Source organism: Nyctereutes procyonoides, unplaced genomic scaffold (genome assembly GCF_905146905.1).
Source record: "Nyctereutes procyonoides isolate TBG_1078 unplaced genomic scaffold, NYPRO_anot_genome, whole genome shotgun sequence".
In the NCBI taxonomy this organism is placed as follows: domain Eukaryota; kingdom Metazoa; phylum Chordata; class Mammalia; order Carnivora; family Canidae; genus Nyctereutes; species Nyctereutes procyonoides.
In genome coordinates, this window is record NW_026575052.1 from 16,121,214 (window position 1) to 16,134,138 (window position 12,925).

The 12,925-nt window shown below is 58.1% G+C and overlaps 1 protein-coding gene across 1 annotated transcript; it reads left to right on the plus strand.

Annotated features, from left to right (window-relative positions):
- Nucleotides 1-2,364: 2,364 nt before the first annotated feature.
- Nucleotides 2,365-12,874, plus strand: HCRTR1 (hypocretin receptor 1). The gene is made up of 8 exons (XM_055332429.1): nt 2,365-2,390; nt 3,537-3,860; nt 4,083-4,261; nt 5,424-5,667; nt 6,145-6,260; nt 7,132-7,358; nt 8,389-8,510; nt 9,958-12,874. The coding sequence occupies exons 2-8, from the start codon at nt 3,656-3,658 to the stop codon at nt 10,146-10,148; spliced, it is 1,284 nt and encodes a 427-aa protein (XP_055188404.1). The 5' UTR covers nt 2,365-2,390; nt 3,537-3,655; the 3' UTR covers nt 10,149-12,874.
- The last annotated feature ends 51 nt before the right edge of the window (nt 12,875-12,925 follow it).

The window sequence follows — 12,925 nt, forward strand, 5'->3', positions numbered from 1 at the left end:
CATCCTGAGCTCTGGGCTGGGCTCTAAGCCCTAGGCTGTGCTGGGCTTCTCTGGTGCCCTCCATCCACGCAGACACACATTGGTCTATACCTGTCGCATTACCAGCTGCACCTCGTTTGCTGCAGCTGTCACTTGAGTGTCCCTGCACGATGCGCCTCCCATCCCACCCTGTGCTGCAGTCCCCTCCCTGGCCTTTACATAGCAGACAGGCAGAGCTCTAGCTGGGGGGTGAGCGTGGGGGATTAGATGAGTCATCGCCGTGGGGGCAGACATACCAAGTCCCATAGTTGCGGAGCTGCGGACACAAAGACATGCCCACACTCACATTCCCACGCTCACAGGGGCACACGCCGGGAGGCCGATGCTTGTCAGAGCCAAAACCACACGCTCAGACACAGACAGACAGACACCCCTTACACACACACACGTACACACACACACACACTCCTTGTGTACACAAACACCAATACACACATCCCACTCTGGGTGACCCTCAGTCATCAACCCAGAGCCTGTTCTCTGCTCACATGCATACTCAGAGACAAGCACACACAGTCACACATTAGATTCTCCAGACACACACTCACAGCCCTTCTAAATAAGAAAAACATACGTGCATCATACATACACATGCCCTCACACACAGGCACATGCATGCACGCGTGCACACATACCAGCGCTCCTCTTTCGAGTCCCCTCATTCATTCCCCTACCTCCACCAGCACCCCAGGCAGACAGGACAGAGCACTAGAACCACAAGGATGCTGTGACCCCATTGTCCATCCTGCCCAGGGACAGAGTCATGCCCTAGGGTCAACTTCGGTTCTGGAAAGGCGAAGGTCACCGACCTGTCCGCTGTGTTGCCTCAGCTCTCACACACTCTGTGCCTAATGGCCCATCTCTAGCTCCTCTGAGAAAGGAGGAGCCGCAGGGAAGATGGAGGTTACATCTCGGGAATAGCCTCCATCGAGGGAAGGAGTATGAGTCTCCGAGGCTGAGAGGACGGTGGGATCTGATGTGCTAGGGAGGCCCTGTCCTGAGGCAGGGCACGGTCAGGGTGCCTGCCTGATGCCCAGGGGATTGCCCGTCACCTGCCTGCAGTTCCTGGCAGGTTCACCCTCCATACCTTTACACCTGCTGTTGCCTCCACCTGGAACCCTCTCGGTGGTTACCATAATCCCCCTTGCAAGGCCACTTTTCAGGTTCCCGAGTTCCTGCGCTGGGAAGTCTGTCCTGAGGCCCTGGCTTAATCAATCTGTCCTTCTGGGCCGCTTCGCAGCTCTCCTCCTGCTGCGGTAGCTCACTTGCTGGCCTGGGAGCCTCCTGCCCCCACCCAGCCTGGGACTGTGTGAGGACAGGGCGCCTCCGTCTGGTAAGGAGGTGGGTAAACCTGGAAAGGATCACAGGTCCGGATCCCAGCTCTGCCTCTGCTGTGTGGCCTTGGGCAAGTTACTGAATCATGTGAGTTCAGTGTTCTCATCTGGAAAATGGGGCAATAGCAACCACCTGCCTGGACTGACAGGAAGATTAGGTGAGATCATGGGGTGGGTAGGGGGCTCTATTATTCTAGCTCATTGCCGGACACACAGCTTAGTCAATGTTTGTGGAATTAGCCCCTCTGGGTCCCCTCTTCCTGCCCCCACTCACTATCCATCTTGGGAGGTGGGGAGCAGGTATGAAGGAAAGGATCGGGGGCAGATAGAAGGGGGGCTGGGAGATGGGCAGACCGGGGCTCCCTCCCGGCCCCTCTGGGAGCTGGCTGCACCTGCCAGGGCAGGAGCCCGGCCGACGCGGTGCAGCAGCCGCTCTCACCCCCGCGACCCACCTGTGCCATCGTCCTCGTCAGCCAGGGGAGGCCGCGAGGGGAGGTGCGGCTGGGAGCCCCCCGCGCTGCGGCCCCCCGGAGCTGCCCAGGGCCCCGCTGGCACACAGTAGGTGCGCTCTGAACGCCGAGCGGCGACCCGACGCGGAGATGCAGAGCGAACGCGAACGCATGAATGAACGGCCGCGGACGCATGAATGGAGGTGGGATGGAAGCATGGAGTGGCAGGCGAGGAGGAACGAGCGTCTCCCCCGCCCTCCCGGTCTCGGGCTGGGCGACACGAAGCCGAGACCGGCTGGGGGCTCCCTCCGCGCCCGCCCCTCCCGCTCGCCCCCCCTCCCCGCGGCGCGCAGCCCGGCGGAGCCCGCGCCCAGCAACAGCCCGCGGAGGAGCTGCGGCTCGCGCCCAGCCGAGCGAGCCCAGGCGGCGCAGCCTCGGGAGGGGGCTGCCCCGACCTCTCCCCCGGCCCGGGGCCCCCGAGCCCGGCCTTCGGGGGCAGGGACGCGGAGTCCCCGGTGCAGGGGCCGGGGGCCAGCAGCCGAGGACGCCGGGGTCCCGGAGCCAACAGGTGCGGGGCTTGGGGGACACCCCCCCCCAGGCCCGGGGTGCGGGTTCCAAAGGACCCTCGGCGGGAGCCAAGAGCCTCGGGGCACGAGCTGGGTGCTGGGAGGCAGGGTCCCCAGGAGGCTCTGCCCTCCTCCGCGCAGGCTTCTGCGGAACCCCCAGCGCCCTCGCTCCTCCACCTTTTCCCCGCAGCCCCCCACCGCCCCCGAGGTGCAGGGAGGTCCCGCTGGGGGAGTGGGTCCGCCGGCACTTGGAGGGGGTACGAAGGAGCCCCTTGCCCTCCCCCAGGGGTCTCTAGGGGCCGGTAACCCTCCTACACACGTCCGGGGGCGTCCCTGCCCAGCCGCCGGCAGGAGGGTCTGAGCGGGCGAGGGGGCGGGGAGCGAGGCCCGATTTATGAATGGAGAAAGCGGCCTGCGCGCCGGCCCAGCGACCCCTGGCGGCCATCGGGGCGCATCCCGGCCGCGGGGATTCCAGTGGAGCCGGTCTGGGGGTCTGAGGGGCCTGGCCGCTGGGCCTGGGGCTCTCCTCTCTCTTGCAGGGAGGTCCTCAGTCCTTCCAGCAACCCTGCGTGTGTACCGGGAGGGTCCAGGTCTGGCCGGCGGGGTCTGGGTCTCCAACGCCTCCCTCGACCATTTTTTTAACCAAAATTTCAGGCCTGTGAACTGACTCAGGAGAGAACATTTGCAATCAGGATGGCTTCCCCTCGCAGATCTATGGTGTTTCGCGGATTCAGACAGACCTAGCATAGTAGCTTTTTGACCTTAAACAAGGGGCTCAGGCTTTCTGAGCCTCTATAAAGCAGGGATCTTTAATGGTACCCGGAGTCGGCCCTGAAGCCGGCTACCCTTGCCAGTGTCTGGGTAAAGCACTGGGCACGCATTAGAGATCATTAAGCCTCACCATGGCCCTATGAGCTTGGTACAGTTATGACTCCTTTGGTGAGATGGGGAAACCGAGGCTAGAAGGGGAGACATAGGGTATCCAAGAGCAACTTGCATATGGAATTGAGATGCAAGCCACATCTGTCTTTCTCCATCAATTTTGGGCTCACCGCAACCTGACAGCACCGTGAGAATTAAGAGGGAGCTTATATGCAAATTGGCACATTCCTAATGTTCTCTCTTTCTTCCTCCCCTCCTTCCTTCAGGATCGTTGGGGCTGGGACCCCAGAGACCTGCGTGCTAGGGAAGTGGGCTGAGGCCTGGCCAGGCTCCCCTCCCCCTGCAGGGCCCAGGATGCCACTTGGCATCAGCAACTCCTAAGCTCATGGAGCCCTCAGCCACCCCAGGGGCCCAGACTGGGACCCCCACCGGCGGCGGGGAGCTGTCTCCGTCACTGGTGCCTCCCGACTATGAAGACGAGTTCCTGCGCTATCTGTGGCGCGATTACCTGTACCCAAAGCAGTATGAGTGGGTCCTCATCGCTGCCTACGTGGCTGTGTTCCTAGTGGCCCTGGTGGGCAACACGCTGGGTAGGTGTTTAGGTTGCTTGTGGTGGTGTGGACTTCTCCAGGGACTGGAAGGTGACCTGGGCCTGGCTTCTCTCTCTCCTTCTCCCCCATCTCCCTTGGTTGGGTAGTTTGGGGATGGGTGGCATGGGGGAAGAGACTTGTTTAGGAGGATCAAAGATCCGCATGACTCTGCCCCTAGCTTCACCTCCTCCTCCTCTTTCCACCTCCCCACCTGCCCTGCAGTCTGCCTGGCCGTGTGGAGGAACCACCACATGAGGACGGTCACCAACTATTTCATTGTCAACCTGTCCCTGGCTGATGTGCTGGTGACAGCCATCTGCCTCCCGGCCAGCCTGCTGGTAGACATCACTGAGTCCTGGCTCTTCGGTCATACCCTCTGCAAAGTCATCCCCTACCTACAGGTGAGTTCCACCCAGGGGTGCTGTTCACCACCCCTCTGTCACCCCAAGTACAAAGACCATGGCCTTGCATAGACCTAAGTGACCCTCAGACTTGCCTTTCAGACAGGACTCGGTGGCTCAGTTCCTCTGCAGTGTCATCCTCTACTGTCAGCAAGGCCAGGCCGTGGGGCCTGACACTTGAGGACACAGACACGGCCCCACACATTCATACAGAGAGTCCCCTCCTGGTCACACCCGCAGACCCACATGCACACAGCCACTGGACACATGTACAGTCGCCTCCGGGTACTTGGGCACACAGCAGAGGAGAGAGGCACAAGCCCATGGGGACAGACACAAATGCATGCTGGGCCCACTCCCTGGTTCCAGGGGGGCCACTGGAAAGTCTCTCCTCTTCCCAACCACCCTGGTTCCAAAGGAACCTTCCAAAGAGCCTTCCCCCCGCCCCTCCAGAGGTGGGAATCAGGATGTCTAATGGGTTTGGTGGAGTGGAAGGAGGGCAGAATCGCCCTTCAGCTGCATCCCTCAGCCCTCTTCCTGTACCCCAGACGGTAGGCCGGCACTCCTGGGGGCAGTACCCCCCTCCACCTCTGGCCTGGGCTCATGTCTGCCTCCCTGAGTTAAGATCTTTCCTAACACTCCGGGAAAGAATGGCATCCCTGGGCCGAGAGAAATGCCTCTTGGATTTCCATTGTTTTAAGGCTTTCCATTCAATGGATTAACCCTGGGAACGCTGAGAACAAAGACAGGCTGGGGAGGAAATTCACTGGGGACAAATTATTTAACCTTTCTGTGCCCCAGTGTCCTCATCTGTAACATGGGGGTGGGGTTGTTGTGAGGATAATGAGAACTGTGTCTGGCACGTAGTAGGTTCCATGAGCATAAGTTATTAATTGTAGTAGAGAAGCACCCACTATGTGCTAGGTCTCGAACCTAGACATTTTCCACCCACAATTTCATGGATTCTCAAAAGAATCCTGCCAGGTGGATGACGTAGTCCCATTCCACCGATGAGGCTCAGAGAGAGAGAGAGTGATTTGCCCAAATCGACACAACCAGCAAGCAGTGTGGTCAGGATCCGCACCCCACCTGAGCCTCGATCTCTCATCCCATGTCTGTGAGTGGCCCCCGAGAGGGCTGACGCTGTGTCCCCATGGGGCAGGCCGTGTCTGTGTCGGTGGCAGTGCTGACTCTCAGCTTCATCGCCCTGGACCGCTGGTATGCCATCTGCCACCCGCTGTTGTTCAAGAGCACTGCCCGGCGCGCCCGCAGCTCCATCCTGGGCATCTGGGCTGTGTCATTGGCTGTCATGGTACCTCAGGCTGCCGTCATGGAATGCAGCAGCGTGCTCCCTGAGCTAGCCAACCGCACCCGCCTCTTCTCTGTGTGTGATGAACACTGGGCAGGTAATGGTGGGAGCCTTGTGTGGGCATCCCTGAAGTGGGCGCCTCTGGGACACGTACCCTTAGGGCAGGTGTCTGTTGGTGCACTCCTGTGGTGGGCACTCCCGGGGTGGCTATCTCGCAACAAGACACCCTGGAGCAGGCTTCTATCAGGTACACTCCCAGGGTGGGGAACCCCTTGATGGATGCCATAGGACAGGTGTCCGTCTCTTGATCGATGCCACAGAGCAGACATCTGCCCAGAGATATCTCCACAGCGGGTACCTCCTCTAGTCTAGGCCTCTGCTAGGGCTCCCTCCAGGGTGGACACCGCCAGGCTGTGCAATGCCAGGGTCTCTCTGCCATGGTGTCTGTGTGAGGCCCCACTGCTTGCTTTGACTTTGTGGCTCTAGTTGGGGCAGGGTGGCATTGCTAAGTGGAACAGGCTGGAGGCTCCCAGAAGGGAGGACCTCTTGGCCTTGTATCTCTTGACCCCTACAGATGACCTCTATCCCAAGATCTACCACAGCTGCTTCTTCATTGTCACCTACTTGGCCCCACTGGGCCTCATGGCCATGGCCTATTTCCAGATCTTCCGCAAGCTCTGGGGCCGCCAGGTGAGGCCCACTGCGGGGTCACTATCTGGGCTGGTGGGAAATGGGGTAGTGGTCCAAGGGAATAGACAGTCCCTCGCCTCAGAACATGCCATCCTGGCTGCAACCAGAGAGAGGCAAGGCCGAGGGACGTGGCCAAGTCAAGGCCAAAGTGCTGGTGCCTACCCTGGAACCCAATGGTAACTAATATCGGTTTCAACATCTAATATCTGATCATCATTCTGACATCAGTACCTGCCATTTATTGTACCATGTACTTCCAGCTTTGTTTAGTCTTGCCTCCTCTCAGCCATCATGTATTGTCCTCGACTTAATATATGAGAAAACAGAGACTCAGAGAGGCATAGCAACTCCCCCTGAATCCCTCAGCCAGCGAGGGGAAGGCCTGGGGCCCTCCAAGGCTCAGGTCAGCACCCCCCCCCCACTACAGCACCTCTATGTTTTTGCCGCATTCGGCACATTGCTTGCAATGTCTTCACAACTATCCAGCCAAAGAAGCAGCAGTACTCACGTTGCACGTGCTGAGTAAGTGTGGCCAACTAGTCATGGCCGTGAGTGGCTGAGCCTTACTGGTTCTGGGGCCCACCTTCGGGGCTCTGTTGCAGACTGACCAACCTAACGGCAGGTTCTGGGCGGGGAGGGGAATGCTCAGAGCTTCTGGGCGGTAGCAGGACTCTGTGAGAGACTGTTCACCCTCCAGTCCAGAGTGTTGGTCCTCGTCATGAATATTGGGTTCCTCCCTGTTGCAAAAGGGCTCGCTGCCTTGTCCACCTCCACCCTGCCCCAGGGTCCACCCGGAGCAGGACCTGGAGAAGGAGGAGGGCCCTCCCAGGGAGCTCCACCCACCGCTGCTCTCTCTGTGTGTGCCCGACAGATCCCTGGCACCACATCGGCCCTGGTGAGGAACTGGAAGCGGCCCTCGGAGCAGCTGGAGGACCAGGGGCCTGGCCTGAGCACAGAACCGCCCCCTCGGGCCCGGGCCTTCCTGGCTGAGGTGAAGCAGATGCGAGCGCGGAGGAAGACGGCCAAGATGCTGATGGTGCTGCTGCTGGTCTTTGCCCTCTGCTACCTGCCCATCAGTGTCCTCAATGTCCTCAAGAGGTGAGAGCATGAGGGCAGAGGTTGTGGCCTCAGAGGAAGGAGGTCTCTCTGCTTTGGAGAAAGACGGGGCTCTAGCCCTCACCCACTGTGTGGCCTTGCGGCAGATCATAGTAATGACCTTTTCTGGGCCTCCCAACCTCAATTTCCAGCCTGTAAAATGTGAATAATAACTGTGTGAGCTGCTGGTGGGATATTGTGACATTCTATTCACTCAACCCATCAGCTCGCAGGGGTTGGGGGGCACAGACCACGTGCAGAAGACAGTCTCTGCTCTTGTGGAGTCTACATCTTGGGGGCAGGGAGAGGAATGAGTCTCCACCGTCCTGGCAGGCAGTGATAGGGCTATGAAGACAAATAGGGGAAGAGGTCAGAGAGTGACGGTGACAGGGGTTGGCGGGGGTTTGTGTGTTTATTTTTTCATCTTTTTTTAGACACAATGGTTTAAAAAAAAAGGGGGAGAGGCTCACCTAAGGAAATGACATTTGACAGAGACCTGAAGGCAGGGAAGCAGCAAGGGACCAGGCCCCGCAGGTGTCTGGAGGGATAGAGCACCAGAAGCAGGCGGGGCCACGGGGTGCAGGGAAAGAGCAATGGGCTGTGTGCCATGAGACCATCTCAGTGTGAGTTTGTGCTTGGCCACTTCCTGGCTGCGTCACTTTACTTCTCTGCACCTCCGTTGTTGAAAAAATGGATGATGTCTTGACTTCTCATGTTGCCACCAGGATAGAGATCAGATGGTGGGGTGACTGAGTAGATGAACCCTGGTCCCTGTCCCTACACCTACCCTGGTCAAACTCTCTGTGCTCAAGACCCCAGACCTAAAGGCCCAGGAAAGGGTCACCTGGTGGACAGAAGGGGCTGTGGGAACCCATACTTTACAGCCACTCGTGAGCAGTGTGACCTTGTTGACTCACTTTCCCTTTCTAAGCCTTGGCTTTCCTGTGCTTTAGATGAGGGTAGTGACTCCTGTCCCCTCCCCCCACCACACACACACATACTCCATTTCTGACTGTCCTCCCCCTGGTCCTAGGGTGTTCGGGATGTTCCGCCAATCCAGTGACCGAGAAGCCGTGTACGCCTGCTTCACCTTCTCCCACTGGCTGGTGTATGCCAACAGCGCTGCCAACCCCATCATCTACAACTTCCTCAGCGGTGAGTGGCCCGGAGAGGCAGAGCAACTGAGGGTGGTAGGTGTCCTTGGGACAGCAGTCTGCCCGCCCCCGATCCAGGCTGAATAAAGGGATGGCAGGAGAGGATGTCTCTGCTCCTGCCTGGGGGTCTTGAGCTGGCTCTGGAAAGTCCCATTGGGGGAAGATTTACCCCTGCCCCCCTGGTCTGAGTGGAGACAGGCCACGCTCCCAAAAGTTGCCAGAACCAGCTGACCAGCACCCAGGATCCAGTTGTGCAGACCATACAAATCAGTGAGTGGGTGAGACAGGAAAGAGCTAGGCCAGCTCACCTCCCGTCAGCCCGTCTGGCCAACGCAGGCTCTGGGGGGAGCCAGGAACTATGGGAAGAGGGCCCTGAGCTCCTACCTAAGAGGATGACTGCATAACCAAGTCATCCAGGTAATGGAGGGTCACCGGCAGAGGCAGCCCTGGCTGGGGAAGGGTTTCCCCATGCCCAGCTAGACACGTACTGGCAGAGTGGCCAGGATGTGAGGGGCTGTCCCTGGATCCACCTGCCTCCAGTACCAGCCTTCTTGCTCCCCTGTCTGGAGTTCCAGGCATCCCCAGTCCCCTAGCCCTACCCCAGGCCTCTCCCCTCTGCTGTCCCACTGTCCACACCTCCACCCTCGGATGCACCTGGGCTCAGCAGAAGTGCAGCTTGCTAGACCCGTGGCTCCAGATCTAGGCCTAACAAACAGGTCCAGATGACTATTCAAGCCTGGGAACAATACTCTTTGAGAAAAGGCTGAAGAAGGAGGAGCTGGAAGTCCATATCCCAATCCTCAGTGAGACTAAGGAATTAGTCCCCAAAGGCTAGCTGGTGGTCTCCAGCTCAGGGGGAGATGCGGCAGGCAGATTCCTGCCGGGCATTCCAGTCTGGTCCCCATTCACTAAGCACCTACTGTGTGCCTGCCTCTGCTGGGGCCCCAGAGAGGCTTGTTGGGCAATGAAGCATGGTCAAGGAGGTCTCTGCCTCTCGGGGTGCTGGGACCGGGGGGGCAAGGCAGAGGTGCCCAGCACAGTGCCTCTTGCAAGCTGGTTCTGTCCTTCCCATCACTGTGGGGGGCATAGGTGGGGGAAAGCCTAGCCACAGCTGGTGAGTCTGAGCCCCTCCACCTACACGCCAAGGAGGGCAGAGGTGGCCCCAGGCCCCTGAGCCAGACACCACGTTTTGAGCCGGGCTCACAGCCAGAGCGCAGTCAAGGAATCAGATGAAAATTGCATTTCTCCTTGGGAACTGCTCTGGGGCCTCTGTCCTCACTCTCCCTGGCAGTGACGAGGTCGCCTTGGGGCTTTCTCTTTCCCAGCTCTACTCTGCCCTCCCACCCCCTCACAGGCAGCTTGGCTGGAGCTGCGTGGGTGTCCCTGGGCCCAAGGCCCTTCCTGCTTCATCCATCTCCTTATGGCTGTGTCTTCTGTCTCCAACCAAGGCAAATTCCGGGAGCAGTTTAAGGCCGCCTTCTCCTGCTGCCTGCCTGGCCTGGGTCCCTGCGGCTCTCCGAAGGCCCCCAGCCCCCGCTCCTCTGCCAGCCACAAGTCCTTGTCCTTGCACAGCCGGTGCTCCGTCTCCAAAGTCCCCGAGCACGTGGTGCTCACCAGTGTCACCACGGTGTTGCCCTGAGGGCTGCCCTGGTGGCTCCGGTGGGGGCCAAGCTGTTTCCTGCCTGGGCTGCTCCTCTGGCTCCTGAGGGACCCACCTCCTCGTGGAAACTGCTGGATGCAGTGGGAGGCCAGGGCTCCAAACCTGGTTTTCTGCCTGTTTAACTCTGGGCAAGTGACTTCCCTTCTCTGAGCCCTGTCTCCTAAGCAGGATTGATGGGAGGATTAAGCATGCTCGGAAAAGCGGAAAGCTCTTTGTAGATTGTGAAGTGTTGTGGACAGGATTATCATATTCCTCTTGCGTGGCTGTGCCCCACGGTATCATCCATCCCCATCATCCTTCCGCAGCTTGGCCTTCCTCCCAAAGATCCCTCTCCCACCCAATTACAGGCCTTCCCTGGAGTCTGCTATAAGGGTCTCAGCAGGCAGTTCCATCTGGCCCAGCAGTTCCAGCTAAAGCCCAGCTGCTCTGAGGCCCACGTGAACTAATCTGGGTCTGGCCTTTCCCTGGTAGGCACACAGCCCCATCCCTAACCAGGTGCCGGGTGCACGCACCACAGTCTGGACCCTGTTGGCTTTCTGGTGTGATAGAACACTCTCCGTGTGGCCATTTGGCATGGAGGCCAGCAGCCTGAAGCAATTGTAATTAAAAGCCTGGCACTGAATGTTCCCTTTCCTTGTCATTGCACAAAATCTGTGCTGCTTAGGTGAGGAGAGAGAAGGTGGGGGAGCATGGGGGAAGGGAGAAGACAAGGCAGCACTGGAATGCTATTATCTGCTGACCCTCACCCCTGCCCCCAATACACGGGATCCCAGATGGGCTCCCAGCCAGGATTCACAGCACACGCAGCGCTGCCTCCTCAGGTGGTGCCAATCCTCTGATGCCCAGGACCTGGATCCTTGACACATCTGTCTGCTTATGGGCCCAGTGGCTTATGGGAGGTAAGGGAGATGCAGGGCCAGGGGGAAGGGCAGACAGTGGGGTTAACAGACTGATCTTCACCTTCTTGGAAATCAGGCTTGCATTTATTTTCTATGAACTCACAGGATAAAAAGAGAAAGCCACAGACGTGCTCCGTCTGCCACCAAGATGATTAGAGGGCTGCCAGAGGCCCTGATCCTCACTGCCAGAGCAGGAAGTGGAGAGAACTCTGAAGTACTGCTCTGCCGAGGGGCGGGAGACATCTGGCAGGGGCCAGCTTGGCCGTGCGCACCACCGGCTCTGCTTAACTTGATTAATGGAGCTTCGGGCTCCTTCTGACCTCACCCGTCAAAAAATGGGGCAAAACTATGGTCCTGCCAGGAGTCCGGTCCAGGAATGCTTAACGCACCCCTCCTCTTAGGCATCCCACTTCTCCCAGAGCAGGTAGAAGGTATGGCCTAAGTATCTCACCCACTCTCTGGGTGACTCACCAACCCAGCGCTTGTGGCCACTTCCACAGATGGGCAGTTGCTGCCAGGGATGGGCTGCCCTGCTCCTTCCTCACTCTCTTGGTCTTGTGATCCAAAGCTGTTTGTGAAGTTTGTGTAGCCGGGCTTGGAGGTGCAGGGGGCAGAACCATGTGTGAGGGTTGGCTCCCAAGCTCAGAACCAACCATACCCACAAGGACCAACCCAGGTCCAGGGCTCCTTAGCTAAGGGGCTGCCGGCTAAGGAGCCCCGGATGAGCACAAGGCTAAGACTATGATTGGGACCATTCTAGAGACAGATTTCAGTAGACACTTAGCTCAGTAGAAACAAAGAAATGACAGAAGCTTCCCCTAATGGCCTAATGGCCTTCATTCTACTCTACTCTGCTGGCTGAATCCAGTCCAACAGTGGGCCCGAGGCCTCCACTTTGAGGAGTTCAAATGAACTGGAGAAAATTCAGAGGACCAGGATGGCCAAGGGAGCAATGCTCAGGGAAGAGTTGCTGAAGAACCGGAGACTACCCAGCCTAGAGAAAGGAGGCCTAGGGGAAACACGGTGGCAGGTTCCAGTTATCCAGAGGTGTGGCATGCAGAAAGGGGTGGCCAAGAGAGAAAACTACAGTCAATGGGTGGTTTTCAAAGTGGCAGGATTTGGAATCCCACCAGGAAGAAGTTTCTGCTAGTCAAAGAGGAAGCCTGCTTCCTGGAAGGGCACTGAGCTGTCACGCAGAGGCAGGACTCACAATGGGGCAAGAGAGAGGATTCTAGCCCTGGGGGGAGGTTGGCCTCGGGAACTGGATTCCATCCAAGTTCGTGCTGACAGCAGCCCAGAGGACAGAAGGGCTGAACTGGGCCAACCCAACACACCTGCTGGGCCTCACTGAGCTGCTTGCTCCCAACCACCCACCCACTGCAGGGAGGAAGAGCTTTCTTATCTTCATCGCAAAGAGTAACAGGATTATTACACTGTTGCCCATGATAAGGTCCTCCAACAAACCACAATGTCTGGTGTCTTGGCTTTTGATTGAAATTCTGTTAGATCACTACAGACATTTAGTGTAGACTGGTTATCACACTGATCTAATGATCCAGCTAGCAAGTACAGATGTCTGTGCTTAATAAAAAAAAGGGGGAAAGTTATGATTTAATAAATGCAGTTTGCCTGGAAGATAAAACTAGGGCTTGAGATAATAAAAAAGACCATGCTGTGAAGTTTGGGGTGGTGCCTGTAGCCCAGAGTGCCAGCCCTAAAATGGTGATAGAACACATGAACCTGGCCCGCCCCTACACTTCAGCTCCACCCTGGTAAATGGGACCAGCCCCATGTGGGTCATGTCCCCCTAAGACACTTCTCCCTACACGGTGTGGTGGTGTATACAGCAGGTACTTA

What these genes read in the sequence shown, in the direction of transcription:
- HCRTR1 (XM_055332429.1), top strand. Translation starts at nt 3,656, where the DNA reads ATGGAGCCCTCAGCCACCCCAGGGGCCCAGACTGGGACCCCCACCGGC. An exon ending in AAGTCATCCCCTACCTACAG is followed by an intron (nt 4,262 to 5,423) that starts GTGAGTTCCACC and finishes CCCATGGGGCAG; the next exon opens with GCCGTGTCTGTGTCGGTGGC. An exon ending in GTGTGATGAACACTGGGCAG is followed by an intron (nt 5,668 to 6,144) that starts GTAATGGTGGGA and finishes TGACCCCTACAG; the next exon opens with ATGACCTCTATCCCAAGATC.